This window comes from Aythya fuligula, chromosome 3, assembly GCF_009819795.1.
Source record: "Aythya fuligula isolate bAytFul2 chromosome 3, bAytFul2.pri, whole genome shotgun sequence".
Lineage (NCBI taxonomy): Eukaryota > Metazoa > Chordata > Aves > Anseriformes > Anatidae > Aythya > Aythya fuligula.
In genome coordinates, this window is record NC_045561.1 from 27,842,435 (window position 1) to 27,866,402 (window position 23,968).

Consider the following 23,968-nt stretch of genomic DNA (forward strand, 5'->3'; position numbering starts at 1 on the left):
AAATGTTTGTTCTTGATGAAGGAAGATAAGAATGGGTGGAAACCAATGAAGCAAAAGCAGGACCTTTCTTCCACAGTACTGAAAGAACACGTGTAGTACTTTTGGAAGAAAGAAGGGCTCAGGCCTACATTAAAGGGAGAGCTTATCTGTTGATACCCATATTACCTCCTAATTACCTACCTAACTCAATTTAAATGCAGTTTTCAAGGAAGAGTAAAATTCTGAAGGAACTGCTCTTGTTGGTTGGGTTTTGTTTTTAAACTAGAGAGAACAAAAATGCTGAGTCTTCAGAGAAACCATGGGCTTCCTTACATACCATGTCCTTGTAGAATCACATATGCTTCTATCTCACCTTTATGAAACACCAAATCACAGAAAAGTTAAGGTTTGAAGGGACGTCTAGAGGTCACCTGGCCACACAAGTTTATGTACACATGACATTAAGAATTAAAATGCCGTTATAAAAAACTACAAGTTGGTTCTCAGCTCCAGTAGATAAATGGTTCTCCTACAACTTGCTTTGAACTTTTCATCTGGCACTCTCCAAAAAACTTGGAAGAGAGGCATAAGAAAATTACTTGTATCATTATTAAAAAACCTTGTATAGTAAACCACCTTCTTTTTGAGACCAAATATAACATTATTTACCAAGGGTGATGGTTGCATTTCAAACAACTCAAAAAAAAAAACAACCAAAAAAACCAGATGTGCACTCACATGTACACAATTGGCCTAGAAATTGAAACACAGAACTTCCATAAAGATACTGAGGAATAAGACAAAGGAGTAAGAAAAACCTCCTCCTACAATTTTGAGACACTTGACCACTAACTACTGGCTCTCTGTGTTATGTTCTTCACTAGAAACTGACAGAAGCACAAAAATACACTGTTACTCTTCAGTGGCAACTGAGTAAAAAAGTGTCTGAAGAACCTGGACCCACAGATACCAGACACAATTTAAAACATTTCACACAGACTAGTGAGAAAATGAGCATCCCTCAAACAAGTAAAGATGACCTTTGAAAACATCAGTTGCAATGCTAAAACAGTTATCTGTCAAGATTATGAGCGACACTATGTTAGAGAATCAGTGACCATGGAGAGAAACTGACACTCAACAATGCTGATTTTAAATTTCTTCAAAGATTAAAGAACTTACACACCATACAAAAGGTCAGACTGGTAGAGGAAGAAATGGAGCAAAGTAACAGGTATGAGGTTCTAGAACACGACAGTCAGAACAATGAAGTAGATAAAAGCCCATCCCAGTTGGAGAGGGTGCCTAAGGCAAGGCAACCTACCCCCCCGCATTGCTACATCATCTGTCAAAAGAGAAAGAAGGGTTATTGTCATGGGGGACTCTCTTTTGAAAGGGACACAGGGCCCAATATGCCAACCAGACCCAACCCACAGGGAGGTCTGTTGCCTCCCCAGGGCTCGGGTGAGAAACTTTGCTAAGAAAGTCAAGCACCTGGTACGGCCCAATGACTACTACCCGCTACTGGTCTTTCAGGCTGGTAATGATGAGGTAGCAACAAGAAATCCTAGAGTGATCAAAAGGGACTTTAGGGCTTTAAGTCTTGGCCCAGTCCCACAGCTACAACATCATCGGCATAAGCAAAACCTGGTGGGATGAGTCCTGTGGCTGGTGTGCTGCAATAGATGGCTACAGGCTCCTCAGGAGGGACAGGTGGGGAGGCGAGGTGGTGGGGTGGCAATGTATGTGAAGCATGGGCTGGACTGTGTGGAACTTCAAGTTGGTGATGGCAAAGTTGAGAGCCTCTGGGTAAGGATTAAGGGATGAACAAATAAAGGGGATGTCGTAGTGGGAGTCTATTACAGACCACCCAGCCAGGATGACAATGTCGATGAACTGTTCTTTGCAGAACTAGGAGATGCCTCGAGCTCAACTCTCCTTGTCCTTATGGGAGATTTCAACTTGCCAGAAGTCAATTAGGATCACCACATGGCTGACACAAGCAAGTCCAGGAGGTTCATAAAGCATCTAGATGATAACTTCTTGGTGCAGGTGCTAAGGAAGCCAACTAGGAAAGGTGCCCTCCTAGATCTGTTGCTAGAGAACAGAGAGGGTTTTGTGGGAGACGTGGCAATTGGTGGCCATCTTGGTCATAGTGACCATGAAATGGTTGAGTTTAGAATTTATGGCAACAGAAGGAAAACTGCCACCAAAACTTCAGCCCTGGATATGGGGAAAGCAGACTTCAGGCTGCTCAGGGAACTAGTCAGCAAGGTCACCTGGGAAACTGCTTTTGAAGGCATTGGCGTCCATCAGTGCTGGTCAGTCTTTAAGCACTGCCTCCTAAAAGCACAAGATCAGGCAATTCCAAAATATCAGAAGCCAGGTAGGCGGGGCAGAAGGCCAGCTGACCAGGGCTCTTCTACTGGAGCTTAGGTGAAAAAAAGCAAGTGTAGGGCTGCTCGAAGGAGGGTCAGGTGACACAGAAGGAATACAGGGATGCTGTTTGTGTTTGTAGGGAGAAAATTCGTGTGGCCAAAGCCCAACTAGAGTTGAAGCTGGTTATGTCTGTGGGAGATAATAAAAAGTTTTTGTTTTTTTTTTTAGATATGTGAACAGAAAAAAGGAGGACCAAAGGAAACACAGGTCCACTACTTGATGGGGAAGGTCTCCTCACAGACAATGACAAAGGCAAAGCAGAGATGTTTAATGCCTTCGCCTCTGTCTTCAACACTGATGATGGGCTTTGGGACCCAGGGTGGCCTGAACTGGAGGACCATCACGATGGGAACAACAGACTCCCAACTGACCCTGAACATGTGGGGGATTTGCTGCTCCGCCTGGATCCATACAAGTCCACGGGTCCGGATGGGATTCATCCCAGGGTGCTTAAAGAGATGGCTGATGTCATTGCGGGACCTCTCTCAATTATTTTTCAATGATCTTGGGAATCTGGAGAGGTCCCAGTAGACTGGAAGCTGGCAGATGTTGTACCAGTTTTCAAGAAGGGTAAGAAAGAAGACCCTAGCAATCACAGGCCTGTCAATCTCACGTCAGTGCCTGGTAAAATTATGGAGAAGACGATTCTTGAAGTTCTTGAAGCACACCTGGGGGACAATGTGGTCATTGGTCCCAGCCAACATGGGTTCATGAGGGGTATGTTCTGCCTAACAGATTTGATTTCCTTTTATGATAAGATCACCCATCTAGTCTATCAAGAGAAACCAGCTGATGTGATCTTTTCGGACTTCAGCAAGGCTTTTGACATGGTTTCCCATAGGATCCTACTGGACAAAATTTTTGGACTTAACAAAAACATCGTATGATGGGTGAGCAATTGGCCGATGGGCAGGGCTCAAAGGGTTGTGGTAAATGGGGCCAAATCTGACTAGCGGATGATCACTTGTGGGGTCCCCTCAAGGCTCCATTTTAGGGCCAGTCCTCTTCAATGTTTTTATAAATGATTGGATGTAGGACTAGAAGGTGTTCTGAGCAAATCTGCCAACGACACCAAACTTGGAGGAGTTGTGGACTCGGATGAGGGTGGAAAGGCCTTGCAGAGAGACCTGGACAGATTGGAGAGCTGGGCGATCACCAACTGCATGAAGTTTAACAAAAGTAAGTGCTGGGTCTTGTACTTGGGACAGGGCAACCCTGGCTTTACGTGCAGACTGGGCGACGAGACGCTGGAGAGCAGCCCCGCAGAGAGGGATCTGGGGGTCGTGGTTGACAGCAAGTTGAACATGAGCCAGCAGTGTGGCCTGGCAGCCAGGAGGGCCAATGGTATCCTGGGGTGCATCAAGCACAGCATTGCTAGTCAGTCGAGGGAGGTGATTGTCCCGCTCTACTCTGCGCTGGTGCGGCCTTACCTCGAGTACTGTGTGCAGTTCTGGGCACCACAGTACAAGAAGGACATTAAATTGTAGAGTGTCCAGAGGAGGGCGACGAAGGTGGTGAAGGGCCTAGAGGTGAAGACATATGAGGAGCAGCTGAGGTCACTTGGCCTGTTCAGCCTGGAGAAGAGGAGGCTGAGGGGGGACCTCATTGCAGCCTACAACTTCCTCACAAGGAGGAGTGGAGAGGCAGGTGACCTATTCTTTGTAAACACCAGTGATAGGGCCCGTGGGAATGGTGTCAAGCTGAGGCAATGGAAGGTTAGGCTGGATATCAGGAAGAGGCTCTTCACGAAGAGGGTGGTTTCACACTGGAACAGGCTCCCCAGGGACGTAGTCACTGCACCAAGCCTGTCTGAATTTAAAAAGTGTTTGGACTGTGCACTTAGTCACATGGTGTAAACTTTTGGGTAGACCTGTGTGGTGCCCGGAGTTGGACTTGACGATCTTTACGGGTCCCTTCCAACTCGGGATATTCTATGATTCTATGAACATGCATTTATATCCTGGAAACATTAAAAAGGAGAATGAAAAAAAAAGTTGAATGTCTTGAAAAGCCGAATGTCACTTTACTACAGATTTCATAGATAAAAAGCAATAGTGTAGTAAGCACACAAAAAATGGAGTCATACATGTATTTTGGAATGTCTTATTGGTGTTACAGTAACAAGAAAGCTTATATTGAGAAGAACAACTCTTTGGAGAATTTAGCTACCATTTTCTCCAGGAAGTCATCAACAAAGTCTGCCAAAACCAAGTCAGATGTTACAGCCACGGTGTAACAAGCAAGCTTTCTCACTAATTTATCTACTTTATTTATGTTATCTAATTTATCACAGATACTATTAGATTTAGTAGCTCTCTCCCTGATCCCCACACCAGAAACTATTTTCCAAAAGGCGACTTAAAACAGCCTTTACACACAGAAGCTGGCTGAATTATGCTATAATATAGTCACAGAAAGATAACCATCCAAAAATTTAAAGTTAAAATCAAGATCATTGGTCTGAAGGCATGTGCTGGATTTTTAGGGTTCTGTTGGCTTCCTGTCTCAGCCCCCTCCCTTGTCCAATTTATGCTTTGTCATTTTGAATGCCAATTAAAGCCTTGTATTGCTGTATGTCAATATGCATGGTAAATACAGTCAACACTGAAACTTTTAACTGGACTAAAAGAACCATTGCCTAGTTAGTAGTTCATTGCAGGGTACAGAGGCATTGCATATACTGTTCTACTACACAATTTGACTTAAGTACCATATTAGAAAATTGTATGTTTCCTCTTCAGACTTGAAACCGGATAGGTAGAGGTATGTAAGAAAACGCACAGTTGGAAACAGACAGTAAAGGAAGCACTGTGAAGAAGAGAAACAAGGACTGCAATGATATAATTTAATATTCCCCAAACTGTGAGAAGAGCTGCTTTGATGTCTCTGGGTAAACAGCTACACAGTTAACTGACAGCTCCAACTTGAGAATGAATCAGATCAAGAGAAGAAAATAACTGAAAGCTGTATACCATACATGAAGGAGTCAAATTAAGGTCTTAAAAATATAGATAGTGCATTTTTTTAAATTAAACTCAAGTTTTGTGAGAAGGCAATGAAAATCAGGTATGCCTGTTGACTGCAAGAATAACACAGAATTGGGGAATAAAATCAAGTCTCTCAGCAAGAAATTACTATGAGCTGAATTTTGATAATTTCCTTGAAACAGTGTACTGACTTTCAAAATGCAGAGGTGTATTAAATATTTAAGGAGCAAAGTTCTCATCTGCTTACAGCTATTCAAATGATATAACCTTTCAGGTTACACTGGTTTCAGATGGAGTTGAGACTCTGACCCTTTGGAAAGCCAAGTTGCCTACATACATGTTAAGGTCTGTACCTTAAAATACAGAAAAACTAACAAAGACAGTCCGAGTATTTTGAAACGCACTTCAAGATGAAACACCAAGTTAAAAGTCAATGCCAACAGACAGTAAAATTGAGATTCCTTCTTCATCTTATATATATACTTATATATATATACACATGTACATTTAAAACTTGGCACTGCTTACTGAAATTAATACTTAGGAAGTTACTGATAATGAGTAGTTATCAAAGATGAACTCACAATTTTTGGTACTCTATGCACATTCATGACAAACTGAGAAAGTACCAACTATAGCTACCATCTATAAACAGCTCAAACAAATATCTAAAGGGCTACAAAAATATGACAAAGCAACTAAGTTTTTAATAATCCATTACAATATTCAAAATGTTTATAAAAGGTGAAGCTTGTCTAGAATTTTGTATATGCAATCCCTAGAAAACTCTTAAAATGTAAAATAATATGAAACTTCATTTTGCTCATAACTTTGCATTTGTCTTATGTTAGTTTGTAGTAACCTGACATTTATACATTATTCATAGAGATTTTGACACAAAGGATACAGAGATAGAATATACGACTATAAAATATGTTAAATAAGTTTACATGCAATTTGGTTTTTGGATTTGTTTTCACATAGAGTACAGTAACATTCTTTTCTGTGTAAAACAGGATAAGTATAGATCAATTTCTTAAGCAGAAATTTTAGAGACTGAAAGGCTCTCTTTTTTAAAGCATATAATCAATTTAAGGCTTTCTGCATTTATGTTTGAAATTAAAAGTTAAATATCCCCTTGTATTCGAGTTTCTTTGTCTTGTCAAGGCCCTCTTATTAAGGTGCTTTGTTCCAGTCCTTTAATTGATGCCCCACAAAATTACATTTTCCTTTCAAATGTTCCATCCATTTGCAAACTTGCATTAAGAAGATATTAACGAACACTTAAGTCATAGCATCCTTGCTATAAAAAAAAAAAAAAAAAAAAAAAAAAGACTAAGGGAAACTATACATTTTTGATGTTATCTTACCCCATTCAAGCTGCCCAAATCTTTCACCAAGTGTTCATCTGTAGAGGGATCATAGTTAAGTACAGCATGTTGCTTGTCCACACTTCGTGACTAAAATATTAAAAAGAATACAAAATAAAATAACGCATTTCAAGAACAGATCAATATAGCAATAATGGCTATTTCTGCGAGTACTGCAATTATGTTCTTTCCACATGTTTCTTCAAACTGTATACAAAAAAATTAGGCCTACTCTAACTTGAGAGTTAACCATATCCAACGCTGACCCTGGGTGCCCATAACAGAATCAAAAAATTCTGAATAATGATTTTCTTAATGTTTCCTCAAATATAGGTCCCATACCTATACAGTGATAAGAATGACTTCTGTGCTCATTCCTGTCCCAGCACCAGCAGTGCCTGTCAGTTCTAAGGATCCCAGGTTATCAGCACATTAGCCAGTTCAAGGCCTTAAGACCATGCATCCAGGACTCCTAAGGAAACACTCTCTATTCTCAGAATCCCTTATCTCATTCCTTCTGTATCTCTTGTGACTTGCTAGTACTGTTTTTCTTCCTTCCTTCAATTTCCTTCCTTTCCATGCCAACTTTTCGTTGCTTTGTTTTCTCCTCATAGAAGTGGATTCTCTTCTGCTTATACTTATTATGTTATTTTAGCCATTCTGCTCTACAGGAAATAGAAAGGGTGTTAGAATATAAACAGGGAGTGGGGCGTAGGGGGGGGAAGGACAGACAAAGGAAGAGAGAGACAAATGAACAGCAAGGTCACTGATGCACTACATCAGTTAAGCGTTCTTAACAGTGGGTAAAGATACACTGCTACAGTTCATTTTATATGGGTTTAGTAACCTTTCCTCAATTGAAAAAAGCTCAGTAAAATCAAATTCACTGATGTGAGTGTTCTGCTGAACCTACAATATCAAGATTATGCTTTCCCACACAAGTGGTGCAAGAATGCAAGCAAATGAATTAGCCTATCTTTACCTAGGTTATGAGAAAAAAAAAATCTGAACTTCTCCCAATTATTTTATTCAAATATATATTATGCTATTAATCAGTTATTTTCTAATCTTTACACACCACTTCCTATTAAAAAAAAAAAAAAAAAGTTAAAATGGAAATGAAACTAACAAAAAGATCCTCAAAGCTTCACAATATTTTGTCACATTTTTGAAATGGTAAGAACAATTACTTGAGTCTGTGGCTTTTAGAGCAGCACCTGAAGTTCTGCACATTACAGCTCTCCTCAGGCTTAGAAGACTATTTGCATATAATAGAACATGTTTTTATTATTTACAGATGATCTTTACAAGTCCAAACATTGTGCTAATCTTTGAAATACCACGTTTCTTTCAGATTTATTATTGTTGCATTCCATTCAAATATAATTCCTACCCAACTACTCTTTATAAGATTGCATTGCCCTGGCTGGCAGCTAAGCACTACACAGCCGTTTGCTTGCTCTTTCCACTCCCTCGGTGTGAAAGAGAATAGGACAAGAAAAAAGCAATAAAACAAATGGGTTGTCTTAGGATAGCTTAAGAAGTGTGAAGGAAAAAGGAAAAAAACAATCAAACAAAAAATCAATCAATCAAAACAACAACAACAAAAAAAAACCACCAACAACAATTCCAGTGACTCAAAGGCACTAACTCACAATCTCCCACAAGCAGACTGATGCCCATCCAGTCTGTGAGCGATGGCTACTCTCCCCAAAATCACCTCCCATCAGTTTTTATTGCTGAACTCATCATTATATGGCACAGAATATCTGTTTGGTTGGTTGGGGCCGGCTATCCTGGCTGTGTCCCCTCCCACCTTCTCCACTCCCAAGATACTCATGAAGGAAGGCAGCAGAAAAGAGAAACAAAAAAGGCTGTGACACTGTAAACCCTGTTCAACAATAGCTAAAACAGGGTCTTATCAGCTGTTTGGGTCACAAACCCAAAGCATACTACCCTAAGGGCTGTAATGATGAAAATTAACTCCATCCCTGCCAGATTCAGTACAAAGATCTATCTACAACTGAATACAATTTTAATCACAGTGTAACTGTGCTAAGAGATGTACGCATATGAAGAGGAAAACTCCATATTCAGTTAAAATAAATTTGTAGCTTACATTACTTTTTCCATACTACTAAAATGTATTCTCAGAATACAAAAAAATACTTCTTTTGAAATAAATCTATATTTTTAGTAATATCAAAGTTATTTATTTTTGTTTCCAAGGATATAACTCCACCATCAAGATCCAAAAGGTTTTCTAAACATAACGCTAAAAGAAGGGGAAAACGCAGAAAGGTGGTGTATTGGAGAAGCTAGTCTAATACAAAGATTGAATACCACATTTGAATACATTTACAAAATAACACAGTTAAAAGTAAATCTGTATTCCCAGGCCTGAACAAAACCCCTAGTAGAAGAATAGTGGTCAGGCATAGATCTGAGGTCTAATTCTATAAAGCACACAACAGAACTGAAATGCTTTTTAATAAGGCTTTTATAACATGCTTTCTGTCAAGAGATTATGAATAAAAGCATTAAATTCCACTTTCTTTATCATGCATTGTCCACATGCTTTGCAGTAAGAGAACAACCAAGTTGTCAGGAGTGGAATGGAAGGTCCTACACAAAGAGCTATACATACAGAACAAGAACACATTATCAGCTTCTCCTTTGGTGGGTTCCTCCCCCCTTCAGCAATTGTGGTGTCAGTCATGCTGGCATGTAGACCTAACAGCAGGCTACAAAGAATATTCTCAAAAATCACCAGGCCCCTCGATTCTTTTTACTATCCCTAAAGTCAACAGAGAGCAACTAACATCCATAAATGACTGGATTCTATTTAAAATATTACTCAAAGAGGGAGCTGCTTTTGGAGGTGATGATGACTGAAGTTCTGTAAAATGAAAGAGTAAACGCTCGAGTGTTAAGCTTTGCTCTAAAGACTTACTAGCTGAAGACGTGGACCATTAAAACCTAAGTTATTTACTAATGAGAAAACTGCAAAATCAAATGTACCACATATGCATTGTGTGAGGAAAAAGTATCACACGTTCTCCAGCTATGGCAAAACTTCAGGAAAATAACATATAGCAAGGAACTCAGCCTTGGTTTACGTGTATAAAGCTACAAAAATCCTTCCTAGGAGTGTTTTAAATCCTTCATTTAGGTAGCAGAAGGTAGAAAATTATGTCAGCCAGAACTCATTTTGTTAATCTTGGTATTTGGTTTCATATGAACTGTTAACTACCTATTGGACAGCGAATTCTTGGTCTTTTCTACTCAGCTAAACAGATCTGCAGTAGTGTATATTATATACACATTGTCTACAAATCGTTTTGTTGGACAAGAACAGATCTATGGCTGGCCTGATGCCACAGTGACTTGTAGGCAGCCAATCCAAGTGAATACTAGAATACTAAAGTAGAATACTAAAGGATTAAAAAGTACAATAAAAATCAGTACTGTGGTAGAGATGGGAATATTAGGAATGACAGACAAAGAAAAACAGTTAACAAAAAACACTAAGTGCTGAGAAATCACCGTCTTTAAGAAATTGCTTCTACTTTCCCTACCATCTATGAGAGAATTCTGCCTCTCTAATTTCATACTGAACAAAATTTTACAGTTAGAGTAACAAAAGTAACAGTAGTTCTTGCAATCAACATAAAAATATTATAATGACGTAACGTCAATAGCATCAAGCGAAAACACATATATGTGGATTTTAATACAAAATTTGTAGAAAACTAGTCATTTTCTAGAAAGTTGCAACTCTTAACATTCTTCCTGACATGAAAAACTATTTGGATTAAACAGGGAGTAACAGTTATTGTTGGGAAGAGGAGGTGTGAACCAGTTTTCTTACATACCTAACGAGACATAAATTATTTGAAGCATATCACTACTTTTACACTGTTGCAACATTTACATTTTTCCAACCTGTGAACAGTGTGGTCATGTAAGGTATAAAATTATCATTTAATTCCCCATCTTAAAAAAGTGGAGATTGTTGTCAGTTTAATGACCTAAAGCAGAAAAAGATGCGTACCAGTGATGGACAGAGAAGGAACAAAAGGAGGAAGAATAGGAGAAAGAAAAAGGACAACAAACCACAAACAAGCTAGTGGAAAAATAAAAGTATTTTGTAATTATAATTTCTTGGGTGGGAACCAATGATGTGGGATACTTTGTTGTTGTTGCCACCTTGTCTTTTTTTTTCCCCTTTTAAAACAAATACTTCTCACAAAATACTCCATACTTAATTTTTTTTTTTTTTTTTTTTTTTAAAAAAAAGACAGTTAGGAGTATTTTCAACTACTTTATAAGAAGACAAAGTATTTCTATCACTAAAACCTTTCGGATAGATTCTGAGGTTGAGAACCAAATGCCTTTTACCTACAGAAATTACATTCTCAGTAATGCACATAAAAGTAGGTTTCTAGGCACTTCATTTGCAAGTGAAATTCTGATTTGGCCATTGATGGCTGCATACACAATTCTTGAGAACAAAGAGTCTACAAGAAAATATTTTACTGAGCGGTTTGGACATATGGAAGTTTAATCCTTGTAAGAGTTCTACAGTAACCAAAGACAAGATTTTTTTTTCCAAAATATTACCATTAGTCATTCAAAAACAAATATACTGGAAAGAAGCTCAGAGGACTTCAGCTTTGATAAGGCAAAGTGTCTGCTGTATAATAATACGTAGTAATAATACATAATAATACAGTTACACACCTCCTTTAAGTGTTCCCCATAGTGATCCAAAAGTTGAGGAACCTACTTAAAGCATTAAACTATTTTGACTAAGACTTGTCTTTTTAGAGTTAAAATGAAACCATTACTGAGACTGAGTCATTCAACTTCCTTAGAGATACAGAAATACTCTTCTCCACTAATTTCATTTGCCTTTGTGCAAGATCAGGACATGGGAATAGAGTTGCATCAAATCATGTGACTAAATTAGATTACAAGTTGCAGAAAAAAGAAAGCTCTTTTCAACAGCATCCAGTGCACTTAGCATTATCACATATTACAGAGCACACAGTTTACTCATCATGCTGCAAAATTTCTTTAATCATCTATTTCTGCATTTTGTATGTGATTTATGTAAAGGAAATCTGATCCCCTATGCTTTGACAATAAGCGTATGATTGATGGCAATATATTCAAACTAACTTTTCCTAAGAACACAAAAGATTAATCAGAACTACTGCCCCTCCCAACATCTGGCAAGTTTCATTTTCAAAAGGAATACAAAACTGGCTCAAGATTGAGCAGTTGCATATGGAAGGCTGATGCGATTACCTGTAACATCAGCTCACAGTCATCTCTTCCAACAAAAATCATTTCTCGTGGCAGCCTGTGGCGGGTGCCTCCACTGCTCACCAAAAACCAGGATGTTAAGCTCATTTTCTGCTTAGCTGATAAATCCTTGGCAAAGCTACGTCATCCTGCAGCGAGACAGAAAGAAAAAGGGACAGAGGAATTCATTTTTGGTTATTTTTAGCAACAGTTCCTACTCAGCAAACACTGAGCTGAATATCTAAAGCCTCTGAAAATACAGCATTTCTCAATAGCAGGCACTGAATCCAAGATTGGAGGAAGTGACAAGCTACAGATTTCCATAGTCTTGAGACTTTGCTTCATGCAACGAGGCAAACTGAATGAGAGGTAAGCTTCCTCAAAATAAATGAGCAGCCAGCTAATGCCGAAGTCATACATCAAGTTGTCAGAAAGCTTTTAACATTTAACAGCTTATTATCAAGATAGTGAAGCATTAATGTAGCAATTACCACAATCAATAAACAGCATGGCAAATGTTCACAAAAGACAGCAAGTAACTTGCACGTGTGGCATGTCATTACATTTTCATGTGAAGAACTACTTAAATTCATTCCATTTTAAACCCAGGTTCTCTGTACAGCACTAAATTTTGCTTCTTATTTACTGTGAGATGTTCTCAACAAAACTTTAATCTTGGAAATTCGTCAGAATACATTTTGAATTGTAAACAAAAACGAGCAAAATGAGCAATTTAGAAGTTAATTGCAAGTAACAAAACTGAAAGCAGTGTTCCTATAATACTTTAGCTTAATTTACCAAACATGACACATATCATCAAACAAAAATAAACATTTAGCCATTTAAAATGCCATGAAAACACAAAACAAAAGTTTGAAAACTCAATAATAGTACTTTTATGGAAAAGTTCTTCACGTAATATGGCCCATTTGACACCAGATAAAGCCATGATGAAAAGCACTCTCCAAAATTATTCTATAGTTGATACTGGGAAAGTTATCAACCACCGGAGTCACATCCAACTATGATTTGGAATATGTAAAAGCTTAAAAATCTCTCTTCAAGATAAAGTAAGGCAAAGCAATCATTTCTTTCATTCATTACTACTCTCTATTCATTCAGGGGAGCTGAAAATAAAAAGCAACAAGTCTGCATTCCTTTTCAGTACCAAATAGGTGGTATTTCTGGACTTTTATTTATGCCATTTAGTGAAATTATGCAAGGGTAGCAAATATACTGTAAGTAGACACAAGCCTGTAGCAGATTTGAGCATAATCTGCATAATAATAAGAATGCAGTGAGGTTCTCAAACCCAGGAATAAAGGTAAGTACCAAATAAAATGCCAAGCCAGCACCGCCCCATAAGGCAACCTACAGCCATGGAGAGATCCCACAAATTACAAGCCCACACAAAGAGGAACGAGTTACAGCAAAACTGCATCTGAAAGTGACACAAGAGGCCACAGTAAGTTGAAAGCTTGCTATGGCACTGCTAAAAATGAACCAGCAGAGCCGTAAATCCAATTAAAAAAAATTGAATTCAAATGAAGGAAATTAGAGGATTCAATGCGGTAAATACTTATTCCATTAAAAGGGTAAATAAGCATTTGCAACAGAGCTCCTCATATACAGCAACACATATGATAGGATAATCTTCCCATTACAGCATCGCAGCAGGTTCTTCAAATGAAGCCTATGCCTACTTAATGTTCTCCAACTCAACAGAAGAAATCATACAGCATCTCTGTCCTCCCTTACAATTACAAACTGCATTTACAATAATAACTTACTAGATGAGTTTAAATTTTAGTTCAGTTACCAAACAAGGATTTTAATAATTGCAACAGCTTATTCAGCGGTTTTGAAGGAAATTAACCTTTATATTTTTCATTTAACCTACTTTAAAAGTAGAAAATAAACTAGGCCAATCAAATGACACCTCTGAATTCCTTTTAAGAAAGAAACAGGAAGCATCAGAAATTGCCAGCCTAGGTTCCCACTTTTAACAAGGAAATTAAACGGACATATTAGAGCAAGCATGCTGATCAATATCAAAACTCATTCAGTTTGTATTTTACTGCCTTTTACATCTCCTATCTACCGATATAATACCATCCTTACCATTAGGCCTTCCTGCACTAATAGGGAATTCAGGAGAACTCTAAGATGATATAAACTATTTTAAAAAGTTCATATTCAAATACTAGATTTTAGTTTACACAGATAGACTGTCAATAAAAACTCCGTTTTTATTTTTAAAACAAACAAGTAGGTCAACAACAACTGAGCTAGAAGGAAAAACAAAATCTCCAAACCTCCTGCAAATGATAAAGCCTGACAACAAACAGATTAAATTAAGCTATCTGAAAATAATTTTTAAAAAGGAATTATACAGAGCAATCATTGCTGCACAGCTTGGCAGCACATTTGTAGTTAAAAGCCCATCACCATTTCTGTCAAACTTAATATTGTTGTTCTTTTCAAACAGCGCTGTCTCAACAGTGACAAATCATCAACCCAGATACATATTTTATTTTAAAGTACTCTTTAGAATAAACCAATGCCTTTGATCAGCAAAGCTCTGCTGAAATCGCACATGGCAAAACTAACTGAAAGTACAGGATACAGTATCAAGTTACTTAATATCAGAAGAAAAAAAGTGCGCTCAAATTTTTGTATGAAACCACGCTGTTCATTAGTTACATAGACAGTATATGAACAAGTGCATTGTGCCCTGAAAACTTCGTGAAAGCTTAACAGTATTTTTAATACACTGCTGTGTTAAGTATTCTGGCTGTAGTGGAGAGTTTCTGAGCGATAAGAGGATGAATGGCTGCTCACCGTCTAGGAGATACCGAATTAAATTACTACAGGACAGGTGCAAAATCATCATAAGTGGCTCTTTACACAGTGCAAATTTAGGCCATGGTAGTTCTTGCAATTAAACACTATGGATACTAGAAGGTTACATTGGGTCAAAAAGCGATAATTATTCAGGGAAGAAAAAAATATCCTTGTGCCTATTAAATCCCATTTGTGAGCCAGGGAGAAGTCCCCTGGTCTCGTCCTAGCAAATGTGCTCCCTTCCTTATAGAGCCTGTGCTTGTGGGGAAGGCGACAGAAGCCTGGAGGAACCTGTCTGTCCTACCTCAGGACAGACTGCCCCTTTCAGCCAAAGTACTCATCAGACATAGTAGGATTTCCTCTCAGCAAAGCCAATTTTAAACCCTGTATTGAAACATTTTATTCGTCTTTGCTAAAAGGGCAGCACTGTGTTGCAATCTTTAACCCAGGAAAGATTTCGTTATTGAGGCTCAATCATCCAAACCAATGCTTTGCCCTAGATACCCTGGAAGTCTGTTTCTCAGACCTCTATTACAATTGTGAAACGTTTCCTCATCTGCAGAAGAAAGAGCATTTTATGGTGAAGGACGATGAATTTCAAAAGGCAATAATCAGTGTGTAAGAAAACACACACGGGTAATAAGTCATTTGAAACAGATGCAGCAGCAAAGGGAAATTGGCTACATCATCCTGTAAATATAATTCAGCCCTAACAACTAAAGCCCTACATTATGTCGCCAAAAGATGGGTGTAACCAATTTCAAATATGTCTAGAGAAACATTGCCAAGATTACAGTTTTGATACAGTAATGTTATTGTAAGCAAAACCCCTTAATAATCTCACATTTGAGCAATCTGGAGTCTACATTTCTGTATTTGCCTGTAACTGAGAAGATCCAACTGTTTCCTCCAGCTAGATTATTAGCAAGCACTGAGATGCCAGTCAAACAGAGAAGCAAAAAGCTACCTTTAAAATTAAAGCTAAACCTAACATACGCCAAGATCAGGCTTAAGCACCAGTCTTCCAGATTAAAACTGAAAATCATATAATTTTAATAGTACATAAAATGTACTGTACAGCAATGGGATAATTATTTAGAATACTTTAAAGTAACATTCAAAAACACCTCTGCATCAAGCTGATACACAATATTGACAATCCCTACATTGCCCAGTATTTGCTGCTTTAAGTTCCTGTTTCCAGCTGCTAAAAACTTCATTCAAATCTTCTTTGACATGTAATTGTGTATTCAGGTGAACCTTGAGAAGTATTGACTCAAACATTTTTGAAACAAAGTAAGTGAAAAAAATTCGATGTTACCAGTGTAAGAAATAGTAACAATAATAGTTGGGAGAAGTACTTGATACATGCAGATTTGTAACTGAAACGTGACAGGAGGCCTTAGTATCAGTTTGTACCTTCTACTACTGTTCCTGTGCAAATTGATCCAAACACAGACAAGCAAAAGGCTTTTGAAAACTTCCTATGTGCATGTTAGTTCAGCAAGTACACGGATAAATTCTCTTACCATCTGTCTACACGCAGCATGCCCTGCGTTTGCCTTAACTACTGCTTTTCCATGCTGTAGTGACAGTCTGAATGGGAACCAGCGTGCCATTGCCCACTACTCCCAATTCAGCCATCACTGATGGCAGAGCACGAAGGCGAGGGGACAGCAGCCGGAGGGACAGGCTGCCAGGCAAGGCAGTTGAGCAGGAGCCAGGCAGACTCTGCAGCCAGGACTCGAGGAAAGAAAACATCAGGTATAAGTCAAGGGAGAAATCAGAATTAAGAGAGTGCTAACGGCATCGGCAGTGACTGGAAAAGACTTCAAGATGATTCCCAAGTCAACAAAAAATGCTGTGAGCAAAGAGTGCCCACTGCTGCTGTACTGACTGTCCAGAGAAGTTGAGAATGCCATGGCTGGCAGGTCTATTTTTGACTGAAACAGAGAAATCTATGCTATAGAAAGAAAGAAGCAAAGTGAATGTAATTCCAACCCTGACAAGACTACAGTATCAACACAGCTGATACTACAAAGTATTCTATAAAGATAAATGATTAAAATCAAGGAAGTTAAGTGGAAAACTCCATAATAATATGGAGTTCTACTCTGTAAAACACTCTGAGGTGGGGCAGTATCACAAGGGGTGTTTCATATGCAATCATAATTAACCTACTTACATACAGCATTCAAAAATAACCTTTAAAATATTATGCGGTGGTATAGTTAACCAGGACCTCTACCTTACTAAGGTTAAAACATAAAGCTTGACGATCAATTAATGAGGGTGGGTTGTTGTTTTTTTTTCCTTCTCCTCATCAATTGATTGGCCTGTACTTATTTATCACACATCACTAAAACCTTTTGTGAATTATTAACTTCCCACTGACTTTATCTGCCATGCTCATTGCCACAGTATGAAAAAGTCACTAATGCTTATGGCAAAAGCTCCACAACATCTTTGTAAAAGGTTTATTATAAATGGGAAACTATAGAGGGTATCTTTCTTTTAAACACTTAAGTACCTTAATATTGAACTATTTAAGCTCTAAAACCAACCGCACTTCATCTTAAAGCAGCTAGTTTTATGCACCACTACACGCATTCTCATTTATTTTTACAGTCTAATATATTTTTGTTAAGTCACTGAATGCCTAATCCTTTTGCAAGTAAGGCTAAAGAGTGTGGGCGTAAGCTGGTAGGAAAATTAGGACCATCCTTCCAAAACAGAAGGCAATGCTCATCTCTCATCGCAGGGCCTATAAATAAAAGAATTCATTCTGTACGGTAGCTTCTAGATGTCTGAGTCATGAAACTATCCTTGGTGTTTTTTGTAATCCACCGGTTTCATGACTGGCACAGCCGTCATCCCAGAAGTGGAGAGAAAGGGTTCCACAAATTTCAATCTCTTGGCTGAAGCTATTCTCACCAGTTCCTAGAGTTAGCCCACCAAGGAAATTTGCTAATAAAGAGGTTACCTTGTGCAGGTAAAAAACACCTTTCATTAGGAACTGGAATTCAATTCCACTGAGACTAAGGCTACATAAGCAGTGGTGGTGCGCAATGTTGCTCCTTGATGCTCTTAAACCCATTGAAAATTAAAGAATTTTAAGCTAAAGATAGATGGCAATTTTTGTTGAATTTATGGACCTGCTGAGGTCACAGACAGCGTAGTTCAGAAGGGGAAACAAGATGACTTTCAGCCTTGGTCCTTGCTTGCCAAGCAACACAGGACACATCTGTAGAAGTGTAGCACAGAAAAAGACACCACCCAAATAATGCTTGGACCACCGTGTCAAGTGGAAACACTTTTCACTTTGCAAAGTTCTCTGACAATATCCATATAGGTTAATGCAAATATAGGCATAAAAAGCTACAAAAAAAAAAAATTAAAAAAATTAAACAACTCAATGGAAGTATAAACAAGGTGGGTTATGTTTAAAAGAAAAACTCTTCTGTCACTTCCCACAGAGATGAGCTCACATGCTTATGAAAATTGACCAAAACAATCCCAGATTTTCAAAAGCTGTCCAACAAGCAGCAGTTGCTACATTACCAAATATTTCAGTGGCTGGAAAATTCAGCTGAACAGATCCCTCTGTTCTTAGAAGCATCCACATGGCATACACAGCCCTGAACAAGAAAGTGCTCCTGCTCACATGGGAACTAACAGGAATTTTTATATAAAGGAACACTGGCAAGTTGCATGAAAGTTTTGCACAATTACTGTGGAGTTACACTGGTGTAGCACTGCAGAACTTGATGGCAAGCATGAAAATTGGCAAAGTAGAAGAAAACAGAAAATCCACATGAAGAAAAGTGAAGCATCCATTCAATTTACCCTATTTATTCATTTGCTTTTAATATTCAATTGCTTAAGTATGTTCAGGACAACTGTCCCTCTTGCTAAACCACAACACCTTACAGGAAAATCCCAGCCCTTGGTCTGCTGGCTTTTCATAATAAATTTAAGACATAAGGCAATTGAACAACAGTCTTGGGTTTTCATTCTGCTTCTGAGGTATGACTTTTTCCATCTTAGCTCAAATCTCTGAATGTGGCCACAATTCCTTGAAGAAAGATCATAAATTCATACTGAAGCCTTATGTTTCTTCTAAAACCTCTCTCAGTGTCCGTCTAGAGATGTAACCACGCCAAATTCTACAGAACAAGGGAACCATTGAGAGCAAAGAACCCCTTCTTAACCACTACCCTGTAAAAATCCTCTCTTTTCCTCTTTTTGTCCCCACCTCCCTTCTCTTTTCTTCTCATTTTTTGCACATGGAGGGGGAAGAAAGCAAAAGGCGGCTATGTAAACTTTTTGAATCTGAGTCTAGAAAATCATTCAGGTCTTCTGTTTATGGGCAGATAAAATAGTTCACTTGCAACATCTGTGAGTTCTGAGATTCAAAAAAGGTATTTTTGAAAATAATTTTGAGATTCACGAGAAGAAAAAAAATATATAGTCAAACAGAATAGAAGTGAAAACCAGTGCAAGTAAATGCATTTACTGCCCATCAGGAGACCAAGCTGAGCTACCTCCCCCCTTTCATTTATTGATATTTTTACTAATATATATCCAACACAGGTAATAACCCACTGCACAAGACCAACCAAAACAACAAGCACTGGCATTCCTCCCACTCACTAAAGCACCAGCAATGTATTTCTCAGGGTGTCTGGCTGGCAGGGGAGCACTTTCAGCGAGGAAACTGAATTCCCTGGGGGGTCCAGTCTGGCACCCTAGGGCCAGATTATCACATCAGCCTCCTCGGTAGCATTTGTGGGAAGAAGCATTTCTTCCCTGATATTTGAATGACAAAGGGGCATAAAAGCATTCTAGTTGGGCATGAGGCTAAGGACAGAGCAAGATTTTCCTCCTGCATTCAAGGAGTTTAAGGTCTCCCCAGAAGGCCCCCAGATAGCCCCCTCTCTCTGCAGGTGCCCCCACACATCTGATGGAGGCAGGAGGAGAAAGCAGAGCAGGAGGTTCTTGCCCTCTGCCAGTCACCCGATAGAAGAAGCGCACTTCTCTCCTGTGATGCGGCTGCACAAACATCCTCTCCCTCCAGTCCAGGGCAGAATTACATCTATGTTATTGTTGTGACACACAGGAATAGCTGTCAGAACAGCAACTGCAATAAAACCTTTCTTTCTGCCAGCAGTGCAGCTGCACTGGAAGTTGCTTGGGTTTTTGAGTTTGGGGGACAGGAGACAACAACTTGTGAGACTGTATCCTGTTTCGTTTTGGATGTGATAAAGACAAAAAAAGCCCCCAAACTTTTCTTTTGCTACTCTGTCAACATCAACATACAAATACTGCAAAAAAATATATATATGAAAAAGTCTTAATAACAGCTAGCAATCAATTGAATGTCACAATATGCAGAAGGATATTATTTTCATAAACAAACAACCAGGATGTCTGTAACAATTATGAAGCCCAACATTAAGACTTCCTATGAAGTGTAAGCAAACTCACACAGTGGAAACTATATCTCCCATTTGAAGCACCCTTAGAAAGGGAAGTTAAATGTTTCAGGAACTATGAAGACAGTCATGCTTTATTCCCTACCATAGAAGTCCCCTTTAAAAAAGCAAACAAACAAAAAAAGCAATCAAAAGCAGCAATTCCTACTAGAAGCTAGGAGATTAAACTGTATCAAGAGCAATTTGCTGGACTAAAGGTGATGTCAGCAGATGGAAACAAAGACTTCAGCAACTCACCAAAACAATAAAATACTGGGTATCTTTACCAACAGTACTGGTAAACAGCAAATTCTTAAAAAGGACTGATGAGAAAACTTAGCACAGGACTGAAGCTGTACGTGGTTGGTTACTGTCTTTCACAAGAATCGTAATTCTTTTCTGCATATTGTTTTTATAATGATCAGGGGTACCTGAGGGTTTACAAAACCAAAAACTGTAAAATTTTAAGGTATTGTCAGCCTAAACATTAGATTCCATACTGTTAAAAGCATACTCAGTTGTTAGTCATGAGGATAAATCCACTCTCAGACTTCAAAAAAGCTTATTCTAGCCTTTGATGAAGATAATAAGGATATTTTGCATTTATTAAAAGGCAACTGATGGCAAATTTGCATTCCTAATCTTTACATGCATGAGAGAAATGAGCTCTCACGAATGTTCCTCTTTGCAGCCTTCCTACACTGAAATGCAACACTTCCAAAAGTTGCTTTCAATAAGCAGATAAAAACAATGAGTAAAGTAATGACTGCCTATAAAAATATTTTAACTTATGATCAAACAATCAAATGTTCATATTTTGTTCATTATTCTCATTCTGACTAAAGAAATGCATAAGGAAGAGTATTTTGAAATTTTCTTATTTCGCCATACTTAAACAAGGCCAGCTATACAGAGATTAACTTACCAGCATGCTAAAGAAACAAGCAGGTTAAAGAAGCCATAACCAAATTGCCTTTAAGAAAAAAATTCCTTTAATGAAAGCTTCAGAAATCCTTCCTTTCCCCTATTCCCTTATCACACTATATCATCAGATTATATAATCGCCAAGAAAAGCAAACAGGAAAATAAATAAAATAATTGGGCATTGCATTCAGGCAGAATGTAATCAAGACGTAGTCAAGTCCTCATCCCACATTTCCTGTTGTCACTGCCTCCATCATGGCATAGCCTGTGTTATTTTGTAGGTTTTGTATGAAGGGCAGGTTTATTTGCATTGGCTAAGTACTGACCACAGTGCCGACCAGCACTGAAAATACAAACACCGCTTTGCAAAGAAAATTGGACCTTTTGACCTCCCAAGGGTGGTGATTTCATTTTCCCCCAAAATTGTGAAATATATGGAGTTTATTCCACATCCCAAGATACTTAGTAAGATTAAATTACATTCAAAAGCAATGCAGATTTTTTTCTTCCATAACACAAGCAATTACTTTCTTTGTGGATATGAAGGTAAGTACACTCTCCAAAGGGGAATAAAACAACCAAACAAAAAAGCCAACCAAACACATGTATTTAAGTAGTTTTAACGTCTATCTTTCAGATTCCAGTCCTGCTGTACTTCCTGACCTGGCACACAAACACAGACCACGAGAGCAGAAGCACTGGAGGACCACTGTTGCAGTCAGCATTACTGATCTCCACATCCATTCACCGTGTCACAGATAAATCACATCAAACAGGTATTCAACTGTTAATCTTTGCTACATCTCCACGGTGTGATGAAAAATGTATTTATCTTCTGAAGTTAGGCTCATACAAAATATTTGGTACATTCTACCCTCTCCCTTATGGAATGCTTTGGAGCTTTTTACAATTATTCTCAACAGCCAAGTCCACAGATGTATTTTTCTTGGAAACACACTGGGTTGTTTGTTCCAGGATCTAGTAACACAGGCCCTACACTGGAGGGGGAAAAAAGGAGAAAAAAAGTTGGACGTAGTTATTTTGTAAAACAACCAGAGGCTCAAAATTTTGTCTCTTCAAAGGTATAAGTGATGCGTGCTCTAGGGAACCTTCACTGTCTCAAGATGGGGGTAGCATGTTTGCATGTTCACATGTAATAAACTTCATTTATTCTCTGTCATAATTATGCTGTGCTACAGTGGTATTCCACGGACTATTTAATATAATGACAAGCTTAAAACCAAAATTCTTTAAAAATTAACACAGTCGCTATGACTTACAGAGAGCATTTTTTTGTGTTTGCCATTTCTCAGTCTCAGACTGTAATTCAGGATCACATTATGCACTCAATTTTTAAGAGCTTCTCCTGATGGGTAGTATCCTTCCTGGGGATTCACATAAAAATAGAGTAGAAAAAGGCTTAAAGTGTCTTATATTTAAACTATTTTTTCAGTTCTTCAGTCACATCCTTTCTCCTCTCTCCTTCCCATAAAATTAAACTTCAAGGTACCACAGACAGCACAAACACTTTCTCACTGTAAAATCATGTGAAAACAGCTGCCAGAAAAGCCTCCACAGTTAGCAAGATATGAAGTAGGATAAGACGTTTGCACAAACAACAAGAATACCCACGGTTTGAATGATAAACATAAGCTACTGCAAAGATTTTAAAGTGGCATAGACTACACTTCGGATTTTAAAGCAGTCTGTAATTAGTACCTAGGAAATGGCTTCCCTGGAGAGAAGCTATTCCACATTTGCTTGCAGCGCCTGCTCATTCCTTTGTTGTGTGCAGCTAAACAGGAATATAGCTACCAGACTACAGCATGGCAAAGTCTTAATTAAAAAGTCTTAATATTTTTTACACTAGCTCTTATTTATTAAATATGTTCAAACAATTGTGTGTGAGATTGTTGCTATAAGCTTATTACCAAACACAGTGAGTATATACAGCCTGACACTTTTATGCAAGGACTCGTCTGAGCCAGTGTATTACAATCTCTCAAGCAAATTACTATCATAAGCCCTTATTGCTACGCAAGTAGAATATTTTCAGATGGACATTTATAAGCTGGTTTACAAATGACTGGTGATAATTTGGTTTACAATTGATTTGGTACAACATTAGCATAGGTTCTGCAGACTACTACGATGTAAATCTGGTTAACTTTGGAACATTTGGAGACTACTGGAAAGCACTTCTATTATTACACTGAAGTAAATATTTTTAATGGCTATTAAATGCTTCCAAGCACTTTTTTCAGTAGACAGATATCTGTAATTCAAGTAGTTCTGCTGGAGGAAACCTATGTGGATTTTCCTTTGTAAGTTCAGTAATTGGCACCTTCACTTTAGTAGCCTTAAAATAAAGGACCAGAAGGAAGAGATGTGAAAGGGAAGGCTAAACGGGAAGAGCCCTGACCTCCACAAATGCTGCTGCAGGCACAGAACCAAGAGGAAGCAGAGCTCTAACCTCATCCACAAAAAGGGATTGAGTCATCCCTTCTACCAGCATTTCAGTGAACAACTGCTGATTTGGTGTGTTCCCTCCCCCTCCTCCTTTTTTTTTTTTTTTAAATCCACAGTTACTACAAAAGTCTCATTTTATGTTTCCAACACAAAGATTTGACTGGGAACTTGG

The 23,968-nt window shown here is 38.4% G+C and overlaps 1 protein-coding gene across 8 annotated transcripts in view; it reads right to left on the minus strand.

Annotated features, from left to right (window-relative positions):
* Nucleotides 1-23,968, minus strand: part of CEP170 (centrosomal protein 170) — a 108,196-nt gene that overhangs the window by 74,555 nt on the left and 9,673 nt on the right. For all 8 annotated transcript variants that reach the window (XM_032184582.1, XM_032184585.1, XM_032184584.1 and 5 more), the window contains exons 2-3: nucleotides 12,089-12,234; nucleotides 6,776-6,865 (exon numbers count right to left, since the gene is read on the minus strand). In XM_032184582.1, coding sequence (XP_032040473.1) covers nucleotides 6,776-6,865; nucleotides 12,089-12,193 — 195 coding nt within the window. In that variant the 5' untranslated portion in view covers nucleotides 12,194-12,234. The remainder of the gene's footprint in view (nucleotides 1-6,775; nucleotides 6,866-12,088; nucleotides 12,235-23,968) is intronic.